Source organism: Diorhabda sublineata, chromosome 4, assembly GCF_026230105.1.
Source record: "Diorhabda sublineata isolate icDioSubl1.1 chromosome 4, icDioSubl1.1, whole genome shotgun sequence".
In the NCBI taxonomy this organism is placed as follows: domain Eukaryota; kingdom Metazoa; phylum Arthropoda; class Insecta; order Coleoptera; family Chrysomelidae; genus Diorhabda; species Diorhabda sublineata.
Window position 1 is genome coordinate 24,788,972 of NC_079477.1, and position 24,912 is coordinate 24,813,883.

Consider the following 24,912-nt stretch of genomic DNA (forward strand, 5'->3'; position numbering starts at 1 on the left):
AAGAACTATATCGATGTATTCGATGTATTGACTCTTGACTGATAATAATAACTGTCACAATCATTTAATCTGTCAAATCTAACCTTTGGACACCTTAAACTGGCGGCAACTTCATACTTAATACATCACATAACTATTAACAAATATTCTAAGTTAATTGAGTATTTTAATTATAATAATAATATGATTTTATCTTCATAAAACATAACTTAATGTATCTTTAACATAACCTCATAATCCAATGAAGATGCAGCTGAAAATCCAACGTTTGCGCTGCCACTAATCGCAATTGCATATATTTTTTTTTTGGATATAATTATGGGTACATTAGTTCCGCTGAACGTTGTTACTGGTATGCCTCATAAAGTTCGTCACCGATAAAGAGTGATAACATTTCACATACGCCAAGAATCTTCTTTTCCAATTTAAATGACGATGGTACTTTTCATTCAAAGTTTATCACTTGTCGTGTATAATTTAACTAGTGCAATGAATTGAAGGTTCTTATTCCGATTCAAGATATTGTGAGCGATGACCTTCTTCTTTAAAACTGATGATGTCTATTCAGACCGGTAAGTTGACAGAATTCCTCTTTCGACGTTTCAAAACATCTCGAAAAAATTATTGATGAGGAAAGTTATTTTTGTCTTTGTCTTTTATTATAATACATTTAACTTTCTCAAAAATTTAATTTTTGTTGTTTTGAATAGAATAGAATGGAATGGAAATTAATTATGCTAGATTTTTAAAGACATTTCTTCGTATCTGTCACTTGTTAGATTATTGAATATGTTTATTTTCGTATTTTTCTATTATTGACATCATTACTAATAATAACTTTTATCAATATACCGGTCTATTCAAAATATTAAAGACTTAAATGAATATTTCCTGTATCAGATACACATGTTTCAAAGTGCTATATTTTTTTCATCTAATTTATTTACACTAGTATGTTTTAGTTAGTATCATAATTTTTATAAGTATAAATACAAAAATTATCATTCCGAATGTTGTAACTTCTCATTGAATTGAATGACTTTAATTTGAAATTCAAGAGATCAACTGGGGTCATCTGTTCAAAAATTTTATTTCCTGAAAACAAAAACAAAAATGACGCGCGAAATATTTTTATCGGTATTGAATAAAACATGTTTAGAAAGCTTAAATCTCCCTCTATTTTTCGACACAATCGCCACAAATTCGGTAAATGTATATTTGCATGCCTCGTTGTCGTAGAAAATAGCTTAAAACCTCTTCTTCCAGCTCTTCTCAGTTGTGGAATGCGTCCCTTCCCAGTACTTTTTAAATTCAGGGAAGAGATAGTAATCACTGCTTCCAGAATTTTCGAGACCCACGTAGCACAAAACTATGCATATCCTAAGAGGTCTATCAAAATATTGTGAATGTAGGTTTTGTTGACATCAGGGACCATCTAACTGAGGTCCTGAACGATGGTCGGTCAGTGCGTTGTTCGTCATTTACATCTGCACGTTCATTTTCAAATTCTTTGTACCATTTGCACACAGTGGAGAATGAATGTTCACCGGAGGAACAAAAAACTTATTACAGAGCGTCATTAAACCCTAGCATTAGAATCAAATGTAAGCTCTATCTACCAAGACAAAAAAGAAAATTGTAGACAGCTCGCCGGACGTGAAGTGGGAGAAAGTTATGTGCCAGTTGCGCCAAATCCCACATAACAGCGTTCCCAGCATCCTCATCTCTTTGGGAATCTTATTTTATTGACAACCTTCTTGTAATTCCGCTTAAAAGAATTTGATCGATTGGTAGTCAACGCAAAAAATCACTTTGTGATAGCTTTCGTTGTTATACGTCCTCACTATGGATTTTCTACTGAATTATCCTGACTATTTCCTTCGAAAAATTTAAGCTAACCAAAAAGCTGTAATATTTTATGTTTACCTAGCAACGATCAAATTTCAGCGATAATACTGCACTAGTGCAAATTATCGATAATTTGCACTAGTGCCAAATTTTCGTCTAGGATTAATAAACATCATTTGGTTTTAATTTTATATTTTAAGAAAAGGAACAATTATTGTTTATTTTAAATTAAATTTTTCTCAGGAAATAGTCTGCCAAAATGCCCTCTCGTGCATGTCAAATTGTCTCATAATTTCCTCTCGTGCGCATTCGCGCACTCGAGAAAATTAGATTATCGACAATTTGACATGCATTCGGGACATTAATATTGAATATTCATCATATTATCAGTTTGGAACATTATATGAAACGTTCTTCAAACGCCCCAATCTTCCTGATAAAGTTGGGTAACCTATAGCAAAATCATAGAATTGAAGATATAGGAGATTATAACGAAGTCCTGTTAAGCTGTGTCCACACTGTGTCAACTCTGACATGTCGAGCCGAACCCGAATCAAATTGGTTCGGATCAAAGACAGTCGAATCGAAATCAGCAGTGACGCGTCGCTTCGACTTCAGTTCGACACTAATTATTTATTAATTTGCATCGTGATTGAACTTTTCTAGGTACTATAAAAAAAGGGTATGAGGGATTTACGAAAATAGCAATATCCTTCAGCATTGAAAAAAAAAAGTGGAAAAGAAGATTGAATATTCATATAGCCATCTGCCAAGGAAAAGAAGATCGATTCGGGTGATCAAGAAACATAGAAAAAAAAGCAAATGGTTTTTTTCATAAAAGCCTAATGTTTTTATTTGATAAAAACTAGATAGACACACAGGATACAGAATTAATTTTAAATATATTTATCACAATACTCAATTTAAATAAGTTAAAATAATTTCTAATGAATTTCTCAGTGCTGTATTTTCTTTTTCTTCGAAGAAGGCTAGGTCATACCCAAAACGTCCTTGGGCGGCGACGGTGGTCTGGCTGAATACCAACTGTAGCAATGATAATTGCAGTAGCAGCAGCCACAGTATCTTTATCACTCATTTGTTTAATAATAAGTAAATTAAAAGCACTTCACTAAAATATAAGATGAACGTCGATCAATATAGTGTGGACAAAGCTTTAACTCAAGGAACCGGTCACCGGTTATTTCAAAGCTTCATATATAAATTGTTCCGTTAAATAACCTCGAATATACTGATAAAAAACATTTTTTCCATTTGGCGAGGAAGTAACTGATATTTTTTTACATAAAGGTTAAATTACGACTTCTAGTTATCTGTTTTTCGATTTATAAATAGAAACAATAATATATGTATTCAATTTATATACAACAGTAAAAACATTTGTGGATTATATGGAATCTAGATTCAAAAACAGATCCAGTTTTTTTGTTGTTCAACAAAGATAAGAATCAACTCAATTCACTCAATCTTTTTCAATTTACATCCTGTCTATTCATACGTTAAATCATTTAACAGAATTAAGTAGGTCAATAATCAAAAACTTCACGAGACTCAATGAAAGTCATCAAATTATAAAAAGGTGTTTACACACTAACAAAAATAACAATTTTAATATTTTTCTAATGAGATTCCCTAAATTTTAAACTAAATTCTCTCTTCATGAAGATCAATACAATTTTGCATTGATCCAATTGTCAAAACAAACTGATCTGCGGGAAAAGAAGAAAAATTTGGGTGCCAAATAAGCACTGCACGGAAGATAATCCATCAGTTCGAACTTTCAACTGTTCAAAAAAGTTTTTTGTTTGAGCTGATGTGTGAGAGCTCGCATTTTCGTGGAGGAGAATGAATCGTCTGCTGCGATTAATTTTTTTGAACACCTCTGGCAAACAAATGCTGGTATACCATTCGGAATTGACCGTTCTATGTTGCTCTAATGCAACGGTCCAGTTAGTCTGAAAAACAGGCGACCATTTGCTTCGAAGTGCTTCGTGCGCGAACAACCAATGTTTCGAGTATGTGTAAACAACTCAAATAGCACTCGTTTGACGTCACGTTCTGAGTACGTTCACCTTTAAACATGTCAAACTTTATGATGGCAAAGTCGGATTTGCCATATCTCAAAACTTAAATAGCAAACCTCGTATAGAATATCTATTAACGCTGAAATTGGAGAAATAAAAAAATTACAGTATGGAAGTCCTTTGGAAACCGGTAATGAGAAAGACTAAGAAGCCAAGGGGAAAGTTAAGTAACAAATGATCTGAACAAAACGAGAGTCGACAGATAGTGGAGTAATACCCAGGACAAGAGAAAATGAAAAAAAAATAGCAGGGATTGAATCCAAAAGAAATGAGTCAAAAAGCTCTTGATTGAGAGGTTACTATTTCTATTGGAATGTACCACCGACTAAAGATATTTTGTGCTAAAACCATTGGGACATACTCTATGGGGTGTAAAACTGTTAAAATTTCTTTGGAGGCGAGTTCGTAATTCTGGAACAGTTCTGGCGGGATTTCTTTTCGTGTTATGACAATCTAGACAACTAAATATCAATTTTAAAACTGGAATAGTGTTTTTTTTAAGTACAATTTTTTTATTTTTTCAACCCTATGACAAGATGCATTACCTTGTTAAACACATTCAATATTATTTGACTGTATGTCTTCTATTCGAGTTATTATATTGAAGCCCATCAAGTTACTCATCAGCATAGTTTCCACGAAATGTAAGTTTTCCGTTGGCTGAGATGTATTTCCAAATTAAAACAGTACCCGGTAGCTTTTTCCTTCAAAGACTCATTCTGGAACACTTCACTGGCTTCATCACTTCTAATAATGAAGGTCCATAGGGTCGGAGAATTGATATTTAAACGGCTTCTCTTTTACCTTTAGAATACATAATACTTCAACTTTGGAAGACAAACAACAAGAAAAAAAATATGTTTACATTTTAAGTTTGAAGATCGAGATTTTGGGCCTTTTGATCATTCTTTCTAAACGGTCTTAAGTTGATTTGGGATGAGTGCTGCGAGTCTTCCAAATTTTCATTTCCAACCACCTTAACAAAACCTTCTTGCTTGGTAGGTGTAAAAAATTTCGTTCTGGAGATTATTCCTTCAAAGATGACCAACGTTCTGACCTACTGAAGTTAATGATGACCAAATCAAAGTCAAAATTGAAGAGAATCGTCATATAATTGCTGGAGAGGTTGCGGAGAGTAATATCGCACATAACAATTGAAAAACACTTAAAATGTCTTACGATAGTTAAGAGGCTTGATATTAGATGCGGCCTGTCAACAATTATTAATGAAACTGGATGAAGCAATCAAAGAAGAACGGCCGGAATTGTCAAATCGGAAAGGTTTAGTGCTTTACCATGATAATGTAAGACCTCAGACATCTTTGACAACTCGTGGGAAACTATTTAAGCTCCGCTGGAAAGTGATGCCACATCATCCATGATCTGGCAATATCTGATTATCATTTATTTCGAAGTTTGCAGAATTCTTGCACAAACGCGTATAAAAAATTCCATTCTGGAGATTTAGATTTTTCTTCCAAAGATGAGCAACGTTTTGGCCTACTGAAACTAATAATGACCAAATCAAAGTCAAAATTGAAGAGGATCGTCATATAACTGCTCGAGAGATTGCGGAGAGGCTACATCGCACATAACAATTGAAAAACACTTGAAATGTCTTGGGATACTTAAGAGGCTTGATATTTGATGCGTACTGTCAACAATTATTAATGAAACTGGATGAAGCAATCAAAGAAGAACGGCCGGAATTGTCAAATCGGAAAGGTTTAGTGTTCCCCTTGGCTGGGAAGTGATGCCACATCTCCCATAGAGCCCCGATCTGGCACTATCTTATTATCATTTATTTTGAAGTTTACAGAATTATTTGAATGCTCAAATTTTCACAATCGCACCTGGTTCAGTTTTTTACTGATAAGGATCAGAAATTTTATGAGCGCCGAATCATGAAACTGAAAGAAAGATGGCAAAAGGTCATTGAGTAAAATGGGAAATATATAATTGATTTAGAACTATTCTTTGTTAAAAAAAAGTGTTTAAGTTTATAATACAAAACCGAAATTAGCTTGTCCCCAATTAATAATAATAGATATGATTTTTAATTAGAAGCAAGCCATTTAAATAAAATTATACCAGAAAAAATGTGATAACTGCAAAGTTAATCACATCAAAATAAAATAAATCAGTTGCCTGTGTAATTATTTTATCAATAATTAGCATAAATACACACTCGTAAGGAGGAAAAATATTTTTTTTGAGAAATTATATTATTGCGGAGAGTAGGTTTCAGTCACGTCAAGTAATCTGTCCGCGACCTGCATTATAAACATATTAATTCATTTAATAACATCTTTATGTTAATCCTCTATCATTTAAAACATGATACGGAAGCATGATGAATCTATTGTGTGATTTAAAAACTGAATAGAACTAGTAAAACATAGAATGAACTTATTTACATCGTCTATAATATTAATTACTCATTTGAGGTCATTAAACAAGCAAACAACAAATAATTATTAGTCACTGAAGGACGTAGACATTCTTTCGTGCTATTATTTCCTCTCCTGAGAAAATACTAATCGATTTGTTCATAATATCGGAGATCTTCAACTATTTCTAACAATCTGCAAGCTTGTTTATTATTTTTATCACGTCTCCAGTCCATTTCTATTTATTAATATTTTGGAAAGAGCGTAGAGTAATAAATGCTCATCATAAATGCAAAGCCCTGAAATTTTTAGTATGGTACTTTACGTCCAAAATTTGGAATATTTGAATGTGCCAATGATAAATAAGTAACTGGATAGAGATATATTTTATCCTTAATTGACCGTACTAAAATGTAACCGGTTACCTAGAAAATCCGAATGACTTTTCCTTTTCTTTCCAAAATTGAAGGATATCTCTCTATTTTAATACTTTCACACCAACCTCGGAATCTCCCCAAAAGTAAGAAGACCCTTACCATATAAATTTGAAATTTAGTTGCTTTATTTTTTTCTTCTTTATATCATGTTAATTATCACAGTTTTCATTTCTTCATTTGTTGAGGAATGAAATGAATAAGTAAATCTAATTATTGAAGTCTACTCGAAAACTGACATTATTTTAAATCTGAATCTATAAATTTCAAATTATCTCTGTTGATAGATTGTAAATTATATCTTTATATGGAGGTCGTAAACTAACATAAATGTTTAAATTGAATTATGGAGTAATGACGATGTTAATGGTTAAATTACTGTTGTGTCAAGATATACATTCAACAATGATATACGAGGATTGTCCCATAAGTACCTGGTGCAACAAAAATTTATTCTTCAATCTCTTTTTAACTCTATACACTTTTCCCAGCAATGTTTATTGCCATGTAATCATGCCTGAGAAAAAAATAATCCCAGGGAGCTAAAACTCTCTCATAGGATAAACGAGGTAGCAATTCAAATTTCAATTTATTAACTTTGGTCATTGCATTCACGGATATGTGGTGGTGCTTTGTCTTGATAAATCAAAAATTTCTTTTTAGCCAAATGCGGATGGTTTTGCTTGATTTCTTCGCTCAAACGTTGGAATAAATTCGCATAATACTCGCCGTTGATAGTTTTTTCTATTTCAAGATAGTCAATGAAAATTATCACACGCGAATCCCAAAAACCGACGCCTGCAGATAACGGTCTTTGCCTTCTTTGGTGCCGGTTCTTCCTTTTCATTCCATTGTTTTGATTGTATTTTTGTTTAGAATGTGAAGTGATGGACCCCATTGTTATAAAACGGTGCAAAAATTCGACTTTATATTTGTGAAACATTCCCAAACACATGATGGAAACATCTTCACCATGTTGTTTTTGTTCCATTGCGAGTAAACCCATCTTGCTCACAGCTTTATCATGTCGAAATTTTCAATTAATATACTTGAATAATACATTAAAATTATTGTCATACCATCAAGCTCATGAAATTATTCATTCTAATGTAACTGTGAATGTTTAAACGTTTTCAGTTTCCTTGAAATCCTCATTTTTTTTAAATCTATCAGTCAGCTACAAAGTATTATTTTAGCTTGTAAAACGTTGAAACTTTTGCCGTGGCTCCCGTACACGTCAAATAAGTGTCATAAATTGCGAATAAAACTTGTTTCTATCAGTAGATGGTGATCACGTACGTTTAAATTACATCAGTACAGTAAAAGCGCGTTCACGTCTTCTGCACTAAATCATTCAATCATACGTGCCACCATTTTGAATAAGACGATAATCAACTACATTCTTCAGCTTGATTCAGTCTAAATAAATAATTCAAGATATTAATATATAAACATCTATCGTGTAATTTTCTCTCAGTAATTATCAAACTGATTTTTTTTTATATGGATCAGGAGCTATCATCATTTAGCCTACGTCGTTTCTAAAAACTGTCAAAATATGTCATAAGCCTTTTTAGAAATAAACGATTCGAATCTTGTTATGGACCCACACATCAGTTTCCTATTGCTTCCTTGAAGAAAAAGCAAAAATAAATCACTCGACGCTGTGAAACGTTTATTCTTTGGTGAATTTCCTTGTACCGTAAAGAAAAAATTAACAATTTACAATTCACACTTGGCGGGAAATTCAATAGCGACAGCTGGGTTTACATGTTTTTAATTCAATAGAAGATGGTATTTCGGGCTTGCCAATGACAGAGCTAGTGGAGGAAGAGATGCGCAGTTGCGTGCTAAGCTAAGCGCCATCATACTGCTAAAACTGAGGTTAGAAAACGAACAACCCTCGTATAAACAGAAATTCTACGATAGTTATAATGTATATTCTTATCATAAATGTTTTGAGTGTCTTGTAGTTGATCGACCTAGCCATTTAGTCATATAATGAGGAAATGTTTTTGTTCTAGTCAAATTTTGGAGAACGAGTAAAAATTCCACATTTCGCAACGAATCGATCTTCTTATCAAATATATGTTTAATTTTGATTACAAAAGGTCACACGCTAAAAAGGTTACTTCAACGAAAGAGATAAATATGTATTGTTTATAAAGTAATTACCATTACAGTCTTTTGGTTGGATAATATTAATTTATCTATATCATAGTTTACATTGAACTACGAGAATTCATTGTGGCAATATGTAAAATCGTGTCCAATAAAAAAAAAAATACAACGGGAATATAGTTATTTGAGTGTTAAGTTAACTGGGTAAATCATCTGGAGATTCCAGGGATTTCAACTAATAATGGATCCTCGTAGGTATATATACAATTCATATTTTATCTAGAAACAGATAATCGCTTCGGTTTGAATCACTGTTTCATCTAAATTTTCATCAATTTTATTGTGAAAAGTGAATCTATTTAAAAATAAATTTTATTATTAAAATTGCTTGATGTAAAAACAAATTTTAATATATCTTGATGGATATATATTCAAAATTATCACTAAAACTTAGTTATTCTTCACACGACGCTAAAAATTTATGCAAAATAGTTAATTATAACTGATGTATGTATACAATAGGATCAAATTTGGCTTGGACTAAGAGAAAAAGTGATCTTATTACTACCAAACATTTTTAATAGTGCACAAGGATGGTCCCAGAAGTATCTGGCCCAAAAAAGAAGAAAACACAAAAATGTGTTTAATAAGCTCGTACCCTTTTCATAATAAGCTCCTCAAAATAATCATTAACTGCCAACATCACCTCTTCATTGCTAAAAGTCTTTGACCACCTCGAAACATTTTCACAAGCCTGAAAACAGGGAATTCAAACTTTAGTTCATTAATAGTAGTCATTTCAATAACGCTAGTGCATTGTCTTGATGAAACAACACTTTCTTCTTAACCAAATGTAGTCGTTGTCGCTTGATTCTTTCGCTAAAACGATTCAATAAGTTTTCATAATACTCGCAGTTGATAGTCTCACATTTTCAAGTTAGTCAATGAAAATTATCACACGCGAATCCCAAAAAACGGACGCCATGCGCTTGCCTGTAGATGGAACGATATTTACCTTCTTTGTTGTCGGTTCTTCCTTTTCAATCAATTGTATTGAAACTGCGCAAAAAATCAGCTTCATTTCTGTGAAAAACTTGATGGAAATATCTTCACGCTGTTTTTGGTCCATTATGAGCAAACGCGGCACCCATTTTACGCACAGCTTTCTCATTTTCAAATATGCCTACTATGTCTGCTAGCTCACGCACTTTCAGTCGACAATCATCCAGTACCTATTTGTAGATTTTCTTGAACATTTTTGGAGTCGTCGTGCTGGTCTTCGCAGGTTGTACGGCCTCGTTAACACTCTGCTACCAAATACTTTACTGTTGATAATCAAAGAGAAATCTCACCCAAAGTAGAAACTTGTTCAGCTTTGATATTGGTTGGGCCAAGGTCTTGTAAATAAAAGTATTGTATCACACAATTTTTTCCATGTTTGCAAATTCACTGGAAACGTCCACTATTGATGGCTCCCAAACAAATACCTAACATCGTGGCGTCTTCAAACTTGAAACATAATCTGGATAGATTGTGTACTTTTTGATGAAATGGAATTTTTCAAGCAACTACCGTCATCTCTAGGTCTGGTCAGATACTTTCTGGACCATCCTCGATCTTGTATAACCAAATGGAATTCACCTTGTGATTATACGTCGTATAACAGCTGAGATGGTTGAGATATGTTATAAATGAAGAGACAGAAAAACCTGAGAGGCAAAACAAAGTTTCGGAAGGCTGTAAATATGACTAATCGGATAGGGGAAATGAATTACCAATATCAAGCCATCTCTAGGTCAGGTCAGTTACTTCTCGTATGTAGAAAAATAGATGCTTGAATATTGGAAAATGGATTTGATACTGATAGTGCACAAAAAAAAGAAACATAAAGTACTGCAGCAATAACTAGAGAAATAAATGTACCTCCACCGCCAAAACTTTTTAAACACATAATCGAAAAGAAACTGCAAGCTAAAATAGAACTAATTGTGACAGGGTCGTAAAATGGATTTCGGAAAAGCAGAAACACATAAGGTCATGTGTTCACAATAAAAATGGCATGATATTAACCAGTATAAATCACATTCGTAGACATGGAAAAATCATTCAATAAAGTACCATGAAAGAATATATGGAGGAATCCACAAACAAGAAATGTTAGCAGTGAATTAACGGAAGTTAGTAAATGCTTGTACAAAGAAATGAGAAATAAGGTAATAGGCAGAAAAATTTGAATGCACCTTTTCACATGATATAATGATCATAGCAAAAAACCACAAGGATATTTATGGACATATCTTCTGCACAACGAAAAAATTTTGCCGTCACAACAATCTCTTATATCTCTTATATTCCGTAGTCAGGAATGTTGTTTACGCCCTTGTCCTCTCCTTCCGTCGATCTTTCCCGTTAGTACTTCTTCATTGTCATGTGCTCGGTCCATGGGATTCGTTGAAGTCTGCGCAACAACCACATTTCCATTGCTTCTATTCTATTTAACGATCTCACTTTCAGGGACCACGTCTACACACCAAACAAAAAGATTGGCCAAATATGACATTTTTAATCCTCAATCTAAGGCTTAGGGGAACATTTCGGTGGATTAGGAACTTATTAAACTTTGTAAAAGCTGTTTTCGCAATTGATATCCGAGTTTTAGCTTTCTTGTCGCAATCCCTTTTTCATTTAACTTACTCGTATATCCAAGGTATTTAAATTTATTGACTCTCTCTCTATGTTATTTCCATTGACAAGTAATTGAACTTCGCCGTGTTGTTGTCTGCTTATGACATTAGTTTGGTTTATGCGCGTTTATTGTGACTCCGTATTTCCAATTTCGTTGATAGAACTGACTAGCTCTTGTAGATCTTCTACAGCAATGTCTTTAGTCCTAATCGTGCTTTACAACGAATTGCTTCACGTAGACGCCTCAAAACTCTCCAAATAGTAGTCATTAACGACCGTTCCACCTCGTGGAACAAATTCATGGTAAACTACACCCAGATTGCTGGGCAGTTTCGATATCAGATTCATAAACCTCAAGTCTCGTCAACAGTATTTTAGGGAGAAAAACGACAACTAAGTTGGAAGTTTTAAAAAGGTTACAGCATCGCTGCAATAACTGCGTAGACTTACGGGGAGACAATGTTGGGAAAAAAATTCCTTGTTTCCTTTTAAGGCTGGAAAATTTACATACAAACCTCGTAGTAATTTATAGAAGTGAGTTATTACAACTCATATTATTTTTTCATAGATACTATCGATTGATAGTAGTAAATACGGCTCATTTAATTATATCTATCGTGTATTGTTTCAGAAACTCTCGACTAAAGCATCGTCGTCGACAGATAGGCCAAGTCTGTCTATTACTCCTTGGTTTGATCCTCATCGGCGTAGGCGTTTCTATACTCGTCTTCTTCGAAACCATTTACGAGCTGATATTAATTGATGCGCTCAAATTTACACCAACATCAAAAGCTTACCAAGAATGGTTGACCAATGATCCACCTTTAGACTTGAATATATATTTGTTCAATTGGACAAACCCTCAACGAATAAATAATATTGAGGTTAAACCGGAATTTCAAGAAGTGGGACCTTATAAATTTAAAGAAGTCAAGGAGAAAATTAATATATCTTGGCACGAGGAGAATACCACCGTTAGTTTTTCGCATATGAAATTTTATTATTTCGATGAAGAAAATAGTGTTAGAAAATTGAGCGATGTGATATCTACTATCAATGTTGTTCCTTTGGTAGGTATTCGAATTTTTTATAACATATATGTTCGTTACGTCTTGATGTGATACTTCCCTCTGTTTGTCCAATTAAACTTGATTATTGAGTTAGCTACTATAATAATCATGGCGGGCTTTGCAGGGTAACAATATTGATTGAATTTGAAAATTATTTCTCTATTAGAAAGTTAGATTATCCAGAAAATATTTTGTATTAGAAAAATTGTGATAATGTGATCCAAAGTTTTAGACACATGTTAATAATTTTTCGTATAAACTCCACGAGAATGTATGCCTGTTAAAGTTGAATCAAAGCTAAAGGGAAGATTGGTAAATGATGATAATCGAATAGTATTCTATTCGTATAAAATATCACGCCATATCCTACCCACTGCTATATATCTAAATTCATATTAGTTGAGAAATGAATTTTCGAGTTGGATCTAAAATTTCAATCCGATGTCTCATGCACACGCTTGAGAGAAATGTAAAGGAACGCTACCTAATAGTAAGCCTCGTTGTCACTATGGCAGTAGAACATAGTCGGTGCAATGAAACGTCAGGGAAAACGGTTGCGGAAACATATGAAATTATCTACGAAGATCTAGGTAAGAGGAAGATGTGTTCTCGATTTGTACCGTTCCATTCGGAAAACCATCGTCATAGATGATGGTTATCCTTGGTACTTCTAATTCGACTCTGATTCCAAGCAGAAATCGTTGTGCTGGTGAACCAAAAGCATTACCAAGGATTAATCCCTTCTGAAACCATCGTTATAGACGAAGAGATCTGGTACTTATAGTTCAATTCAGATTTCAAGCAGAAATCGTTGGACTGGTGAACTAAAAGCATTACCAAGGATCCATCGACTATCGTTGGAATGGTGACTGTCAAAAGTTCTTCCTTCGACAACTATTCACTTATCCATTAGGTTCCTGTGAGTCGATTCTTGGACGCCGTATTCTACGAGGAAGTTTTGAAACGGTTTCTTAGACGCATCCGGCGTGTTCGGCACTAGTAGAACAGGTCGGAACAAGGAGTCCCGCTGCACGATAACGCGCCTGCTCACTCTGCAATCTAGGTGCGCCAATTCCTGACTCGCGTGGAGTGGCTGTTCTTGATGATCTACTCAACCTGGCACCTGAGAATTTCTTTCTGTTTCATCGCATGAAGAAGGTTTTGAAAGAGGTATATCTTGCCACATAGACACGCGTTCTGCAATCGATTTCGCAAGAGGGAGCTTTCAGAAGCTTTACTAACATTGTTAAAAGTTTGTTGTGCATAAAGGCGATTACTATCAAGGCCAATAAAGATAATTTATTTGAATGTTATGCTTTGGATCTGAAACAATTCAAAAACTCTTTAGACGCACTTCATAATTGGTTAACATTCACAGCGGTTTCTTTATTTTTTTTCATGTATATTATGGTTTTAAATAAGTTTGGTATACCTGTACTTTTTGATAAGACACTTTTTTTGCTAATTAGGCAAATAGTTTTATTTAAAACATGAAGAGATTTACATATTGCATGATAATGATACAAGCGTCTCAAGATTGTTAGAATGAATTATTCACTAGGTTTTTTATTTTCATGTTCGTTTATCGTACACGTGTTCTGACAGCTTTCTCAGTCGATTTATCGTTCCTACAGGAAGAGCTTCACATTTTTTCCGTCTCTATTTCTGCTGTCGCTTTTTTGTGATAAATTATCGTATACGTTGAACGCATTTAAATCGGTTGTTTATTACAAATTTCTCTCGGAATGTTCATTCGAAACTGCTTTTACTACTACATGGACAGTAACCTGACGTATCATAATTAAATTATAAATATTAGTAAGTGGAGCTGATGTAGGTCATCTTACACAGATGAAGTTTGCAGCACTAGCTACATGTTAATTTTGAACAACCGTTCAATTGAATAAAGAAGTTTTGTTTAATTTGTATTTGTTGCGTATATTTTACTGATGTACCAACCGGTTGGGTTCTATTATAAAAATTATTCTATTTTAGAATCCCTTCAATATACTCACTTTCTTTCACCATACGCATTTCCATACGTTTTTTCCATTGATCGAAGCAGTGCTGGAAGTCTTTAGGAGGTCTGCCGTTTTTTGCTTCACCACTTCCCTCGACTCAAATCGGGTCCATTTCAAAGCAGATCTTTTTATTAACCTCTCTAACCTTTCAAAGAAATTTTAGCAGACTCGTTAACGCAAGAGCTTTTGGTCAGAAGTCAGATTTTTTGGCACCAGCTTCGCACAGACTTTTGTCATGAGTAAAATTTTTCTAACCGTTTCTTTATCGGCGTTAACAGCCTCGGCAATTTGTCGGACGCACAATTTGGTTGATTTTGGTTACAGATTCTGGAGTTAAAACAGTCACAGGGTGACCTGGGCTCTGGTCATCTTCACTGCTCTCTCGGACTTCACTAACGCACTTACACCATTAAAAAAACACACGTACGAAATAGAGAATTATCTCCATAGGGCTCTTGTAACAATTTATAGCTTTTAGTTGGAACTTTTTTCAATTTAACGAGAAATTTGAGATTGATACGTTGCTTCTGTTTTTGGTTACTGCTTTGAACTATGGTAGAATACCCATTTTATTCAGTTTTAATAATGTAAAAAGACTTAAAAGAAGATTTGAATAAAGTGGAAGCGGACAGTAATTATAAGTATTTCGAAACTGATTTTATTAAATCATTAGTAACTAATAATGTGTCAACAAGCACGGAATCGAACAAATTATAGTCTATTTCAGAAAGGTGTAGAGTAATAAAATGGGGAATTGCCTCCAGTTCGGCTCAATTTCGGTGTCGACCATAGGTGTAGGTCTTGAAATAGTATTGTTTGTTAAATTAAAATTTAAAGTAATTGCGAACGAGAATTAGGAAAAGTATGTTTTGTAGCCTGAAGTGTCAATATCGAAATATTGTGTAGGGATTACTGAGGTAGTAGATCATACAGTTACGTTTTGCGTTTAACAGGAACCGTTTAACCTTCTATTAGTGCCTAATTCTAGCCCTATTTCAGATTCGGCTTTCCTTTTTACGAATATCCTACCGGCACGCCTTTGACACACTATTTTCAGTATTTGTGAATGGATAACAATAGGCTAAAACCCATAAATTGACTCCAACCCAGGTGGTACTACCTGCACTTGATAAAAATAAAAAGTATTTTACAATGAAATTAACGCCAAACTATGAAAGTGGCTTAAATATTCGTTGGGTAACTCCGTGGTCCCTTTGCATACCTAATGAAATTTTATTACTCTATACCCTTATGAAATAAACTATAATCACTCAAATCCAAAACGATTCACTGAAGAAGCATTAATTTGGATTAACAATGCCACATGTAAAAAAATTCTACTGAAAGATATCCAGAGCCTTGCAAAAGAATTATGGCTCAGTTCATATAAGGTTTGTTCCAACCTGCTAATCTGGACGGAAGCGTTTAAACGATATTCTCTGCGCAATTTACATCCATGTACAGTTCTTGTGACAATACTTGCTGTCCATCCAAGCAAGTATCGAAAAGACCGTCCCGGAAACGGTTCACAAACGATACCTAAAGGCGGGCTCACACGTAGTCCTAAACTGGGCGAGAATACTACTCGTTTTGCGCATGTCTCTCAAGACTGCTTGATTTTCACGACCGATAATATACGACCTCTAGTTCACCCAAATTAGTGTCTGAAAGGCGTCGCGACCAGAAACGAACCGCCGCTAACATCTAGTTGTTCATGGTACGTTTTTTATTTATTTTTGTTTAATCATGGCTATACCGTAAAGTCCAAATATTGTGTGTGAACTTTTAGTTAATGAATTACAAAATTTGGAAAATGTTAAAAAAAGAAACGTGTATGGGTTTGTAAATGTATAAAAAAAGATCACAAAGTGGCTTCAGAACCTTTTTTAAAATGTATCCAAGTCCACATTTTTCTGACGTAGGAAATGTTATTAATTAGTATTATATATAAATAAAATGTATTAATTTACTTAATCAATGAATTATAATAAATTTTATTATTTCACTCATCCAAAAATCGAAACAAATACGTGTATATACGCTAGAAACTTCACATTTGGTGGGTGTTTCACGGCTAAATCGCTTGTGTTCACTCCAACATACCGGAGTAATCACGATCGATCTGTTTTTGGTCGTTGACGACTCCCAGTTCGCCACCAGGTAGTGATCACGACTAACTCTCCTAATAGTAGTATTCTCGCCCAGTTTACGACTCCGTGTGAACCCAACTTAAGTCGGTTGGAACACAAATAAGAATCGTTCTCTGTTGCGCAGAATCGTCACCGTACCAAGGACGGTTTTTTGATGGGTTGGAACGAACCTATAATAATCTTTCGTACTGCGCCCAGTTTAGCCAAGGTATCGTGTAAGGTCTTAGACACGACGCCAATTGCAGACATAATAAATGAGAAGATTTCCATATTTTCGCTTTGCCACATCTGTTTAATCTCCATTGCGAGCTCCGCGTATTTAGCCAGTTTCTCCAGGTATTTTTTGAGAACATTGTGATTGTTCGGATTGGCTACATCGATGAAAAAGACCAATTTAACTCGTCCATCAACCATCAAGATGTCAGGTCTGTTATTCGTCACCTGTCTATCGTAGTAGAGTCTAAAATTATGACTTTTGAGCAGGTTTGAAAGATGTCTTCATCTCTTCTTCTTTAACTAAACGTTTATCAGGAGTTTCTTGAGGTGCAAGTAAATATGAAAATCGCCAGATGTAAGATCAGGGCCTTAAGTAGAATGATCAGACAGCTCACAATTTGGAAATTTAAAGAGAATATCGTTCGCGTTATATCGATAGGACGAAGGACAAATATTTCTTCACTGTGGTATGAAATTTTGGTTTTTGTATTGGATATACTAATTATAATAATGGATCTAAATTTTTTCTAAACGACAAAACTCCATTATCAGATAAAATAATGTAATCCTTCTACTTTCTTCGCCATTTTTCATTAAGAGCTTCATTTATGAAATTATTGAATTGTACTGGTATCAAATTTTTTAAATCTATGGGTTAATAGACTAGAATGATATTTTTTAGATATCCAGCAAAATGTGAATTAACTAAACATTGTATTACTCAGGTTCTGAATAATAGATTTTGTAACATAATATTCACGTTTTTCTTTAGATTCATTAACTGATTTTGTTTGTTTCAGACAATTAGTTACAAGTCTAGGCTTTTCAATTGGTTAACCAGAAGGTTAATCTCGGCGGCATTATCAAGTGTATCGAGTCTCCATGTTACAAAAAACATTTCTGAGATACTCTTTGAAGGCTACGAAGAACCTCTTTTAGAAACTTTATCGAAGTTTCCATTTTTAAACGTCCAAGATAAATTTGGTATATTTTACAGAGTGAGTTACATTAAATTTTGACAGTAGATACTCGATTTGCGTGTAATTTTCAAGAAGAAATGTATTCTTTCAAGTTTAATGAATTATGATTATATTTTTAGAAAAATGCTACTATCGGTAACGTTGGAATCTACAGTATGTATTACAAAAACGATGAGGATTTCGGAAAAATGTTAACTTGGAATTACAAGAATCAAACGAGTTACTACGAAGGACATTGTAACGATATAAAAGGCTCTGCTGGAGAGTTTTATCCTATAAATAGGAAAAGGGATAAACTCGTCGTATATTCCGGCGAGCTTTGTAAATATGCCGAACTAGAATACGTAGAAGATGTCATTATTAAAGGTGTCTTAGGATATAAATATACTGGGGATTATATTTTTGATAATGGTTAGTGGATAATATGTTATGTCATCTGTGAAAATTTTACATAAATATGACAGATATATTAGTTTCAATATTCCAAAAAATTTTATTGAGTCAAATAAAAGGAAGGTTACGTTCTGCAGGGTAGATCCTAATTAAAAGCTCGCTGTTGGGTTTGGATATCTTAAACACAATTTAGGTGAATTTTTTCATCGCTATGGCACAGTAGATGAGTTTCGTATATAACATTATACCCCCGAAACGAAAATACAGTCTACATAATGAATGAACATGCTTTTGAGGTAACAAAAACCGTTTTTTTATTCGATACGGTCCTAACTACTGTCTTTTAAGATTTATAAATCTTAATCTTTATTTTTATGTCGAATTTAAGGAAAAAAATCATATTTATTGAAGAAAATAGTTTCTGTTTTCCAACTGGACAAAAATTTTTTTCTTTGAAGAGCCACTCTTCCATTAAAGCATTCAATTTAGTCAAGTAATTAATAATTTACATTCGGTGAGAGAATAACAGTATTCCACTTATCGGATGTGATTCAGAGCAAAAAAAAATTTCCGGAATATGTTTTCTTTTGTAAAAATGACAAAAAATCACAGTTAAATAAAAATAAAGTAAAACGCCAAAAAACCTATGTCCATACCAATTCCAAACAAAGACACAGAAGCTGTCACAATGTTCAGAAGATTTCTACTGCTTATTATAGTCAAACTATTAGAAGATGTTGCACCATGTCGTCTCTGTGTGTCTCCGAAATACTCTAAAAACGTATGATCCCTTTTTCTTTGACAGCAAGATGTTGCTCAACCACCGTGGAATTTTGATGTAAGGTGACAGGCTTCCTAGGGGATCTTCAAAGTCACCGGAGCTTAATGTTTCTGATTTTTTGTTTGTATAGGTTTTCAAAAGATATATCAGCTCTTCCAATCACATTGGTTGAACTAGAGAACCATGTTAGAGCAGTCATTCAATCCATTTAATTATGCTAGTTAAGGAGTAGCAGGAGGAACGAACTTGAGTATTGGATAGACAAAGCAGAGTTTTTGAAGGTATAAAAGTGAAACCATGTCCATATAAAACTATATATGATTCTTTTCGAACCGTCTTGTATTACGAGTTCGTTAAGATGACCAGAAAATCAGCACGTATTTGTATAAACCTTGAAATCGTTAATATCCTCGTAGGGGATGTTTCCTAGCATGAGAATTCAGATTGGAGAGAAACTATTTTCAGCGAACAGGATGTCATATTTAAACGACCCTTGCGTAGAAGAAAATGTGGATATTAGGTTAAAATTAAACTATAATTCAATTATATGAAAAATTAAATTCGAAAGAAAATCTTTTTTCGCAACTCTTGACGCCTCTAATTCGGTTGGCATTTTTTTAAGGTACAAAACGTCCTGAAAACCAATGTTTTTGTGTGGGAGAATGTATACCATCGGGAGTATTTAACGTCTCAACGTGTAGGGATAATTCCCCTAGCTTTTTATCGTTCCCACATTTTTATGGAGCTGATCCTTATTATGCGAACTCAATTGAGGGAATGAAGCCAGATAAGACCCTACATGAATTTTACATCATTATCGAACCGGTAAGTGAAAGTGAATATCGATGGAATGTGCTGGAACATGTAGTGTATTCTAAGAAAAAACATAGAAAGTTGTATATGAAGAATAAAATACATTTGTTTTAAACGATATTCATTGAAATGAATATTTCTTATATAAACAAACTCTACTCATGCTGCATATTCACAAATTGTATAAATAAAACAACCACTTGCGTCTTAAAATTTGTCTATGTCAAAAAAAGATCCCATTCTGATAAAACTCATTTTAATAGTAACAACCGATGGCACCAAGCCATCATCGAGCTGCGAATCCCATAGCTTAACGATGTTTACGAGAATGGTCCCACAATTACTTGACCAACACAAAAATTCTGGAAAAAAATATATTTATTTTTCAACTCCATTTAACTCCATACACTTTTCTCAGCGATGTTCAATAAGTTCCATACATTTTTTATGATAAGAATATTTGATTACCGAGCTACTTTTTTAAGTCTGGGAACAGAAAATTATCCAAAGGATCTAAATCTGGTGCATTGACTTGACTTGATACTCCATTTTAGGCAGATTTCCTGTTCATTCTTCACAGCATGCCTATTACCTCAATTGATGGTAAGATTATCACTCCATCTTTTTCGTGGCCTTCCCATACTTCTCCCCAGTGGTGACTTGTCTCGTGCTATCCTTACTATTCTTTCCTCGCTCATTCTACTTATGTCTTCGTAACATTCGCGCTTTCTGCTCAGTACCCATTCGTTAATATTTTCCACTATGCATTTTTGCCTTATATCGTCGCTACGTTCCCTGTCTAGGAGCGTTTTCCAGTAATTTTTCGTAGGACTTTCCTTTGCTTGTTTCCAGGAGCTTTTTTGTTTTTGCTGTATCAGGCCGAGTTTCTGCTGTGTACGTCATTATGGATCTGATTACAGTTTTGTAGGTTCTTGACTTGGCCTCAATACTAATGTATTTGTTTTTCCATATAGTGTCGTTCAGACATCCGGCTGCTCTTACTACTTTTATTGTTTGCTTCCTCACCTCTGTCTCAATATCACCATATCCGGATAGCTCTATACCTATATTTGAATTTCATTTCTTGCTGGATTATTTTGTCGTCTACGACCAGCTTACATCTAAGACGTATTTTTGATCAGGCTTTTTGTTTTGGAGGCAGCAACCATCATATTTAGAGATTTTGCTGTGCAATTAAAGCGATATAGCAGCAACCTTTGGAGGTCGTCTTCGTTTTCTGCAACCAGCACAGCATCGTCAGCATAGCACAAGATTGTAATATTGTGATCACCCATTTTGTATCCGTTCAATCTGCGTACTTGCTTTATTATTTCATCCACAATTATGTTGAAAAGGAGTGGACTCACTGAGTCGCCCTGTTGTGTTCCTCTTTCCACAGGGATTGGTTCAATGAGCTCTCCATCGATCTTGGCCTGGATTTTGATTAAGGTATGAGGTACTTGTCTGTCGTAGAGTAAATGTATAACATCCTCCAACTAAACCCGGTCAAATGCTTTTTGTAGATCTATAAAATGCACAAAACAACAATATATCATAATATTCACCGTTGATAATTTTTTCTTTTTCAAAATTATCTCACACGCATTCCAAAAAACCGCCATGATCTTGTCTACAGATAGATACAGATGGAACGGTCATTGCCTTCTTTGGAGCCGGTTCTCTCTTTTCAATCCATTATTTTAATTGTTCTTTTGCTTTGGGTGTGAAATGATGGTTACGAAATAGCGCAAAAATTCGGTTTTTTGTCTATAAAACATTGCGAAACACTCGATGGAAACATCTTTACGACTGTTTTTGTTCCATTGTGAGCAAACGCAGCACCCAGCTTTCTCATATTCAAATTTTCAGTTAATACACGATGTACCTTACTTTCTGAAATGTCTTCCATGTCTGCTGGCTCGCGCACTCAGAGACTGAAGGTAAATTGTCTCTGAAGATGATAACTTGGTTATCGAAGTGCCAGTCAGGTAGTGTAATTTTGATTGTTGGTGTAAACTTAATTGCACCTATAAATAAATTGAAATATTTTTGAAAAGATTGATTTTCAAGGTTGTTTTTAATATTTTCTACACGTGTAATTTCATTGTGCTAGGTTGAGTTGTTTAATTTGATTTATTTTCAACTTATAATATTCGTTTGAAATTTACTTGTTTCAAATTGATATTTATATGGTAAATTTCAGAAATCCGGAGTTGTGATGGAAGTACAAACAGCAATGCAAGTAAATATGTTACTTCAACCAATTCCAAGCATACGGTAAGAAAACTGTGTACATTTCAAATTAATGAATTGTTGAATAATATGTATCCCCATGGACTCACCGTGGACTCGTTTTTACAAACTTATTTAAAAATAGAAATAAGCAAATACTTATGATTGTATTTGTTTTATTCAGTGGGCAACATAAAATATGCAGAGCACCAATGATATGCCTTCTGCAAGGTCAGCAGCTGGGTTATACGAAAATGACGTCATTGGGATAGTAGAGCACGTGACAAACACTGGAAATAAAAATTGTGGCCTAAGCGACAAAATTTTGTACCTTACAAAAAACATTCTGCTTGAACCGTTGCACGTAAAGCTTGAATTGATGAAGCAATTTCTGACTGCTTTATCAAAACAAGGTTCCTGCTTCAAGTATTTTTTCGTGGGTTCACAAATCCGAATTGTGCTAAAAGATGCAAATTTTGGATCCCGAGTGCAAAAACCTTGTAGGAACGTCAATATAAAAAGTTTGGATGCAACATGAGAGTAAAAGTGCACTTTCTACATTCCCACCTGAGAACCTAGGGGATTACAGAGAAGAACCAGTTGAACGGTTCCATCTGGAGATAAAATGGGAAATCCATTTTCATTCATACATCTCTGTTCACGTAAACTAATATTGAAAACATAAATTGTATTGTTGATGTACGAAAAAACGTACGTGTTTTCCTTCATAAAATACTTATCATAGTCGAGTGTAATTAGATGTGTAATGAATTTGTACAAAATATAGACGTAATAGAGAGAAAAAAACCTTTCAGAAACAGCTAGTTTCATTGAATTATCTTTAAAAAAGTTTCTATATACAGGCTGGTGTTATTTTTTTTTTAATTTTTTTTCGCTTCGTGAGTTTCCTACATACATACAAAGAATATCGCGTCATAAAATTATTAAAAATTATGAATGCATCGAAGGATTCGAATAATGCAACTAAATTTATTTACCCTAGGATATCCTGAAGCAAATTTGAGGATTAGACAAGGGTAAAAGCCTTTAAAAATAATAAATAGTGAAAGAAAATAATAGTAGGATGAAATCTATTGGAAAATAAGGAGACTATAATAAAAATGGAAGGGAAAATAATTTACGGGCGATCCGAGGTCGCGAAGGGAAAAAGGGTGATATTGTAAGGGTTAAAAATAGTTTATCTTGATTTCCGGCAAAACTATAAGTCCTATGGAAAAAAGTAGAATAGCAAAGTTGTAAGTAATCAAAAGATCTACAGCTTTTGTATAATCACTTTTTTCACATAACCTCAAAATTTATGTGAAAAAAAACCAAATATTCTGAACAAAAGTTATCCCGTCAAAAATTACCTTTTTTTGAAAAGTCGGTGAGATTTTTATTCGTTGAAATCTCTACTTATTGATGATTTAGATGTTTATTGAAACTTTACAACCAATTACTTATGTTTATCAATGTAACATTGAATCTCACGTTTTTCTTGTAATGAAAGTAAGAAAATTTAAAGAATAACGGAAAATTATTTCCGGGTGCGAGTTTTTTTTGTCTTATTTTTTGACTTTTCTTGGTTTTTATTGCCTTTCCACACCAACAAGAAATTTCAACGAAGTAAAATCCTACCCGCTTTTTAAAAAAATTTTTTTTTACTCTTAAAAATCATCCTTTTTCCCTTCTCGACCTTAGATCGTCCGTAAATTATTTTTCCTTCAATTTTTATTATATTATCCTCCTTTTCCAATGGGTTTCATCCTACGATGATCTAATAGATTTGAAGAGCTCAAATGTGCACATAGGTTGAGAAAATGTTCATGTTTAATATCAAAAAAATATTTTAATTAATAGAAATGATAAATGTTCAACTATTCATGCAGAAACTAGAAATTACTAATTCTACTCGTAACTTTTTAAGTAAAATGTTCTATACACATAATTTTTGTTTTAGATTGTACGAAAAAGTGCCAAAAGTGTTTGTGCCTCTATTTTACTTCACTCAAAAAATAAATTTAAAAGACGACATCGCCAGTAGCCTTAGACTGATACAGAATCTACCAGAATACAATAACTATTTATCCTACATACTTTTAGGTTTAGGTAGCGTTTTCATTCTTTGGACAGTGTGTTCGTGTTTATGTTGCAAAACTCAAAAACAAACTTTCCAAATTAATGGAAAAAAACCAAAGTTCCATGACGAAATTCCACTCAGACAGAGAAAATAAACACGTATTTTGTTACTAGTAACAAGTTTGTTATGGAAATATATTTTTTTAAATATCTGTGTTTGTTTTTAAAATCTGAATAATAAATTTTTCAGTAATTCCTAACAACCCAAGCGCCTTGGTGTGGTTTTCTATTCACACTAGAGATTTTGTAGAAGGAAGTTTTGACCTCATGCTGAAGTGGCTCAATTCAATCTAAACTAGTCTAAAATTGATGTATTTTCACTTTAATGATTAGAAATAAGGCTTTTCTCATTCAACTTGAGCCAATATCTATCAACAATTATCATTTATACTGAAAAATCAACAAACTATATTTCTATTCACATTTTTAAGTGATTAGAATTATATGAAAAGCCTAAATATTCACAAACTTTATTTACAATTTCTACAATTTCGAATATAACACAGGTGCCCCAAATTCGAAATAAAAACGATTTTA

General features: G+C 33.7%; 1 protein-coding gene across 2 annotated transcripts; it reads left to right on the forward strand.

The window, feature by feature from the left end:
• The first annotated feature begins 259 nt into the window (after positions 1-259).
• Positions 260-24,527, forward strand: LOC130442647 (protein peste-like). 2 transcript variants are annotated; one of them, XM_056776950.1, is made up of 7 exons: positions 260-572; positions 12,212-12,650; positions 17,838-18,035; positions 18,137-18,428; positions 19,814-20,016; positions 22,208-22,281; positions 24,197-24,527. In XM_056776950.1, exons 1-7 carry the CDS (start codon positions 532-534, stop codon positions 24,468-24,470), a joined length of 1,521 nt encoding a protein of 506 aa, XP_056632928.1. In that variant the 5' UTR covers positions 260-531; the 3' UTR covers positions 24,471-24,527. The 2 variants fall into 2 exon arrangements, with proteins under 2 accessions (XP_056632928.1, XP_056632929.1); XM_056776951.1 differs by lacking the exon at positions 260-572 and adding an exon at positions 8,933-9,150.
• Positions 24,528-24,912: the final 385 nt, after the last annotated feature.